The following is a 7,625-nucleotide window of genomic DNA, read 5'->3' as shown; positions in this document are numbered from 1 at the left end:
AGACAGCAAATGTAGTGATTCACTCTGTATGTGTACGAATGCATCTGTCAAATTAATGTAATGTTTTCCAGTTTTATTCTAATTTTAGTTTTATCCAAGTGAAATGGTATTTTGAAAAGTTCATTAATGATCTCATCATCGAGTAACAAGTATATACCCACACCTTACAAACACTCACTCTCTAAACTGTATGCGTGTTTTCCAGAAGAGATATATCAAGTACTGGTCATAAACAGTATGTCCATGATTTAGTTAAATTTTTCTTATTCTGTACAACAGCCTGGTCTTTGCCCTGCCCACGTTCTGCAGAAGTGCCACTGACATTATAATAATAATCAAAATATATTTTACTGGTGAAAACAGACAGAAATCAGTCATTTTAAATTTCAATTTCAATTGTTGAAAAGTAACACACAGAGTGCAACTTTCACCTTAATAAACAGCTGTTTCTTTTGTAATTTATTGTGTAAAAGCTCAAGAGTTATGAAAATGGAGAGAGTACATATGCTGGTTCCTATATTTGCCAAAGTAAGTCCAGAAAACAGGTATGTAGGCTCCTGCCAGCTGACACATGAGCCTTTCAAGCACAAGCATGAATTTCACAACACCTGTCTATCTAATCTAATCTAAATCTAAATCTAATTTGTATGTAAACATAAGTATAACAAGGACCTCGCTACATCATGTACATTTACGCCCATATGTTTCCCACTTCGTCACACCCAGATCTGTACATTCAAGATAACATACTGTATGTTGTGGTCCTGATAAGAATCATAATTTCTTTATGTCACTGTACATTTTACTACGAAATTAGAGTGCAATCATTTTGGTAGAATAAAATTGTCATAAATAAATAAAAACTAAAAACTGCTAAATATGAAAAATATAAAACACCAGTAAGTTACACATACATACTCCAGTTATTGCACGGTTCCCTTAATAAATTTATTATTTGTATAATTATATAATATATAATATATAATATATATTATTATATTATATTATATTATATTATATAATATTATATTATATTATTATATTTATAATTAAAAATTTATTAATTTTTAGCAGCGTTTAAGGCAACGATGGCTCTTGGATAAAAACTGTTTTTTAGTCTGTTTGTTCTTGTTTTAATTGCCCTATATCTTCTGCCTGATGGCAGCAGTTCAAACAGAAAATGTTCTGGGTGTGATGGGTCCTGCAGAATGTTCAGTGCTTTTTTTAGGCAGGGGGAGTCCCCTGGTGGTGTAGTCCACCACCAGTTCCTTGGTCTTAGTTGTGTTGAGGATCAGATTGTTTTCTCCACACCAGACACAGAGCCGTTCTACCTCGTCCGGGTAAGCAGACTCATCATTCCCAGAGATAAGCCACTGTGGTGTCATCAGCAAATGTAATGATGATATTGCTGGGGTGGGTGGAGGTGGAGTCTTGTCTGTAGAGGGTGTATAGCAGGGGGCTCAGCACACAGCCCTCTGGGGAGCCGGTACTGAGGGTGAGAGCTGTCGACATGTCGACATACTCTAACCCTCTGCGGGGCGGGCTGTCAGGAAGTCCAAAATCCAGAGAAATCCACAAACAGCAGCCTCACGTAGCTCCCTGGCTGCTCCAGGTGGGACAAAGCAGTGTGGAGAGTGGTGTTGATGGCATCTTCTGTGGACCTGTTTGCCCTGTATGCAAACTGGTAGCTGTCCAGTGTAGATGGAAGGCATGAGGCAATGTGACTACGAACTACCAGTTTCTCAAAGCTATCATGATAACCGGGGTCAGGGCAAGAAGTCTGTAGTCCTTAAGGTTGCTGATTGTGGATTTTTTGGGCAAGGGGACAATAGTTGAGGACTTAAGGCAGGGTGGGACAATGGACTGGTGTAAGGACCAATTGAAGATCTTGGTAAAGAAGAAATTGTATTGGTAAGACCCTGTTTCCTGAGGGGGGTATATGCTGGTGCTAGGAGCAGGGACATGTGGTCTGACTGGCCGAGGTGTGGGAGCTGTATAGCTCTGTAGCCATGTTTTAGGTTAAAGTAGTTTTTTTATGTTAGAGTAGTCCTTATCTAGTGTCTTTTCACCTCTGGTAGCACATTTTTGTTTTTGCACAGTTTGTAATTCAGCATGGTTAAAATCCCCAGCAATAATATGCACAGCCTCAGGGTACTTGTCTTGGTTGCTGCTATGCAGGAGTCCCAGTCCCGAGTTAACATTAGCATCCTGGTGGTATGTACACAGCAGTTGCCATGACAGCAGTGAACTCCCTTGGAAGAAAAACAGGTTTGCAATTGACAGTCACATATTCCACATCCGGGGAGCAGTGACTGGCTACAGCACTAGCTAGAGTGGTTGTACCAGTTATTGTTCACATATATGCATAGTCCCCCTCCTGTGCTCTTACCAGAGTCCCCGCTCCTGTCGTAGCGATGTGCAGTGCGGCCTGCTAGCTCGATAGCCGCATCCGGTATGGATGAAAGTAGCCAGGTCTCGGTGAAAAACCAAACACAACAGTCCTTGACAAGCCTGAAGATTTACTTCATCCATTTTGTTGCCAAGGGGACGTACGTTGGCAAAATGATATGATATGATATGATATGATATGATATGATATGATATGATATGATATGATATGATATGATATGATATGATATGATATGATATGATATGGGCAGTATAAGTACTTTCAATGACACCAGGCAGCTGCTGCAGATGTCAAGAAAGCAAGAAACACAGTCCTCCTCCACAGCTTCCAGCTCATGTTGTGCATGTTCAACTACGTGTATAATCTTACTATAGAAGGTCTGACATACTTCTTCCCAAAAGATAAATTAACCATACGCTTCATGTCACAATATTTATTTCAGTCCTCGTGGAAGATTAAAAAAAAAACAAAAAAGGCAAAATGATATTTTTGCCATTTCATCTGTCATGCAACAGCAATAAGGTAATTATAGTGTGTGTAGTGGTTACATGGCTTCAGATGTGACTGGTGTGACCTGATGGAAGGACCCAGACAATGTCAGGGAATGACAATAGCTATTGTAGATAATTTAACATGAGTTTAAAATTAATTTACTACAAAACATGCTATTAACCTCCCTATTGTTGTGGATATGCCATGTACCATTACCATTGCCAGTCTTTGTGGTCATCACCACATACAGTTGCATGTAGAATGATGCATCCAATTAGGTGTACTAGCAAAGTTTATGAACTTTTTCGCTATTTGTAATGGACAAATCACAAGAAAATAACGTGATTACCTGATCCCTACCATTTTGCATTGAAATAAGATAAACCAGTGTTGAGCTATTTAATTTGTTCTTGTTTGACCTGTTTATTCTCAACAGCTGAAAGTTTGTAGATTTTGCCAGTTCACTAAATTCGCAATGTTGATTCAATACTTCTGAGTGCAAAGACAGATCTATCATGTTCTAATTTGGATCGAGCTGAAAAAAACCTTTAAATCCAAACTAACAAAAACTTAATTTTACCAAAATTAATGTTTACAAGTTTGCTGGAAGAATTGCCTATACAGAGAAAAGGAAAAAATGTATGAATCGTGTGTACACTACAAAAACGCCAATTAGAGATGGTGTCAAACCACAACCCCTCTTAATCCCATGACATTTGCATTGCAATACTATAAAATGTTTCTGACTCACTGTGTGTATGACTGCCATTCATCAGGTAAGTACCAACTGTGTTGTATCTGTGTTTGAACAGACATGATCCATTTCTCTTTGACTACAGTGTTATTTATGTCAGTCTGTACAAACCGAGGCTTCTGACTGTAAAATACTTAATGTTAAATGTGAACACTGTTATCAAATTATTAGTGAGCTCAGACAGTTGCAAATATTTTGGTGCTTTACTGGTAACAAACAAATTTCTCTTTCATAGCAGTGAGGGTATGTTTCTTTTTTATGTTCATGTGTAACAGCTCAGCAGCAAATGTATACAGTGTGCTGATTCTTATAAACGCAAATATTTAAGTGAATTCCCTTAATCAGGAAGACAGGGAAAAATACAGAGACCAGCTGAAGGACAGTAAACAGAAGAAATCAATTTAAATATAACAGATTATTATTTTATGATTATGACAAATGTTGCTGATCAGTAATATTCATCATCATAATCTAACCTACAGCTGCTTCAAGTGAACGGGTGTCGGCCGACTCATGAGTCTTTCAAATATCAACAAGAATTTTACAACACCTGTCTATCGGGACACAGTAGAAACAGCTATTTTCAAGAATGTGATCACTGTGGTTCTCTGCATCTTCATCAACTATGTCAACAGCACCCTGGTACACACATTCACAAAACATCAGGTCTCAATCTTGTCTGTTTTTATTAGAAATCCAGTTTACATGTATGGATGTGATGTATAAATTAAGTAATTAAGTATAAATGTTTACTGCTAAAGGGGTGAAATGAAGGCTACATTATAAACAATATCATCTGTTCTCTAACTGATTCTTAGATAATCAGAAGTATTATTTGTATATTTATTGCTTTCTTTCCTAATCTTTTCCTAGTCTTTTCCTACAGGTGTTCAACACAAACCCTCGCTACATCCTGTATATCCATCTTGTAATCAATGATATTCTCCTGCTGATCATGTTCACACTAATTCAACTCCTCAGTTATATTGTGTTCACTCTAAATGTCTCATTATGTATGGTTTTATTAATAATTACTATATTTGTCAGTCTAAATAATCCTCTAACACTGGGCTTTATGGCAGTAGAGTGTTTCATAGCCATATGTTTCCCACTTCGTCACACCCAGATCTGTACAGTCAAGAAAACTTATGTAATGATCGGACTGATATGGGCACTAAGTGCACTTTCAATAATTCCAGATGTATTTGTCACCTTGGCCACAGAATCCATGGAGTTTTTTCATTCCACAGTTTTCTGCCTTAGAGAAAACGTCTTCAAGAAACCGTATCTCACAGAAAAGAGAAATGTATTGAATGCAGTATTTATAGTCATTGTGTGGTTCACACTTTTCTATACATACTTCAGAATTCTTTTTACAGCAAAGGCAGCTGCTGCAGATGCCAAGAAAGCAAGAAACACAGTCCTCCTCCACAGCTTCCAGCTCATGTTGTGCATGCTTAACTACGTATATAATGTTACTATAGAAGGTCTGACATACTTCTTCCCAAAAGATAAATTAGCCATACGCTTCACTGTCACAATATTTATTTCGGTCCTGCCTCGACTTATCAGTCCGCTTATTTATGGAGTACGAGACAAGACATTTAGGATGTACCTAGTGAGATATCTTTTTCTGTTCAAGTGTAAAAACTAATTTGCAAAAAAGAAAAGGCAAATCATGAGGACAGTGACTCTTGTACTTTTGTCTGTACGTACAAATATAGAGCTCCAAAGCATCAGCATTTTTCATTGTAGTATAAGTGCAGTACCCTATAGTTGACAGTGCGTCAGCAACACATATGAATATAATGTTCTGGCATCAGGTGTCGCAAAGTTTCTTACTCGTCCTAGCTTCATAGTGTAAATATACATAAGTTACAGTGTAGTGTGCTCATGACTTGTCATATTTCTTATGATACATGATAAATAATTACCAATTAATATTGGACACTGGATTTCACATATGTATTAACATAATAAATACATTTGAGATTTCAAATCTCAAATGACTATAAAACATATGTGATTGTTGAAGATGTAACTTATTTTGTGGATGAATGAACTTCACAGTTACGGTGAGAAATGAAAACAAGTGATCATGTGTCATGGACAGTAGTGAAGGAGCAGTTTGCAGAACCTTCATGCCACCATGCTGGGTTTCATTCCCAAACCTGCTCCAAGTTGTTGTTTTAAGTCTAACAAAAGTGCAATGTATTTATAAAGCTCCAGATCACAAAAGCCATCTTAAAGCCTTTTAGAATGAAATGTTTAAGACCTTACAAAATACATGTTCAGAATTATATGATAAACCCAACAATGCCACTTGAATGAACCTCCAGTTTATCCTTCAAGTTGTTCTATATTCCACTATTATAATAAAAAACTGCTTTGTTGATAATGTATGTGTGATCACAGTGAAATGGGACCTGTCAGTCTCACGTGAAGATAGCACGTCTTTGGTTTAGCTACAACCTGCAAACATCTACAAAATATTTTTCACAACTTTAAAACCCCCATCGCAAGTCAGATTCACATGTTATTGTTAAATAGGCTATGTCTGAATGTATTTTTCTCTCCAGCTGCTAACATTCTGCAGCTCAAAAGAAGCATCATGCTGACCCTTTTTAACTATGACTAAAGTGTTTATGGGTAAAGCTCAACCAACCAAGAGGATAGGATGAACCAATACATATAATAATAAAATTGTTGTGTGTTGTGTGAATTAAAACACAGATTTTGGGAGGTCTGGTTCAGCTTCAGGTTTATATTTTAAACAACCGAAAAACACTGTATTTAATGCAGCTGTGATGCACCCGCAGGATCCCTGCTGGTTCTGGCATAGCTGCCTCTGGGGGTGGCGCTATAGGCTTTTTGCAGGTATTATTTCGTGCACCTGTGGGCAAACATGTAAGCAGAAAAAATCATACGGTTCCAGCCTCTTTCTGTGACACAGAAAGTTTGAAGCTCTTAAGGGCAACACAGAGCAGAATTTGTGCAGTTTATCAGTGGTTATAATCAGTGGCTGAAGAGCAATAGCGAAAATCCTAGAGCTGTAATGTCCACAGCCTGTGAGTGACTGATATCAACGAGATACAGTGGCAAGAAATGTGAACATTTTGGAAATTTGTGGTTTTCTGCATTAATTTGTCATAAAATGCTAATTGATGATCTAATTGATTAATTAATTGATTGATTGATTGATTGATTGATTGATTGATTGATTCATTTATCTAAGACAAGAATATTAAAAAATATAATTTGCCGAAAATAATAACAAAACATTCTGATCTTTCATGTCTTTATTGAGAACAACCATGAAAGGTCTCGCCTGTGGCTTTCTTCAAGTCATTCCATGACGTCTCTATGTCTCTATGAGTTTCAGCTGATGTACAGACATTCTCACATTATCCTGAATTTTTTTATTTCATTGAAATTCATCTTCTCTGCAATCATTACAACCTGGCCAGGTCCTGATGCAGCAAAGCAGGCCCAAATCATGATGTTTCCTCCACCATACTTTACAATTGGGATGATGTTTTCATGATGATATGCAGTGACCTTTTTAGTGCACATGTAGGTCTGTGTGTTCTTTCCAAATAGTAATATAGTTTAATCAGTCCACAAAACATTTCAGACAATATTGCTGTGAAGTGTCAATGTGCTCTTTGGCAAACTTCAGTCCTGCAGCAATGTTCTTTTTAGTGAGCAGCAGTTTCCTTCGTGTGTTGGTTGTGCTCTTGGGGTAATTTTGACTGGCTGCCCACTTCTTGGTAGAGTAGCCACAGTCCCAAAGTGTCTCCATTTGTAGATTGTTTGCCAACTGTAGACTGGTGTATTTCTATTTCTAAGTCTTTGACATCACTTTGTAACCCTTTCCAGCTTTATGCAAATCAGCAATTCTTGATTGTAGATCCTCTGAAAGCTCCTTTTGGCGAGACATGGCTCACATAAGCATTCTTCTTGTGCAGA

The 7,625-nt window shown here is 37.4% G+C and overlaps 1 protein-coding gene across 1 annotated transcript; it reads left to right on the top strand.

The window, feature by feature from the left end:
* Positions 1-4,169: 4,169 nt before the first annotated feature.
* On the top strand, positions 4,170-5,310 carry LOC113153533 (odorant receptor 131-2-like). Its single transcript, XM_026347210.1, has 2 exons — positions 4,170-4,322; positions 4,543-5,310. The coding sequence occupies exons 1-2, from the start codon at positions 4,170-4,172 to the stop codon at positions 5,308-5,310; spliced, it is 921 nt and encodes a 306-aa protein (XP_026202995.1).
* Positions 5,311-7,625: the final 2,315 nt, after the last annotated feature.

This window comes from Anabas testudineus, chromosome 5 (assembly GCF_900324465.2).
Source record: "Anabas testudineus chromosome 5, fAnaTes1.2, whole genome shotgun sequence".
Lineage (NCBI taxonomy): Eukaryota > Metazoa > Chordata > Actinopteri > Anabantiformes > Anabantidae > Anabas > Anabas testudineus.
The sequence above is the reverse complement of the archived record's forward strand: the minus strand, read 5'-3'. Positions and strand labels throughout refer to the sequence as shown.

Coding starts and splice junctions, on each gene's coding strand:
- LOC113153533 (XM_026347210.1), top strand. CDS start 4,170: ATGAGTCTTTCAAATATCAACAAGAATTTTACAACACCTGTCTATCGG. Junction 4,323..4,542: donor ACACATTCACAAAACATCAG/GTCTCAATCTTG, acceptor CTTTTCCTACAG/GTGTTCAACACAAACCCTCG.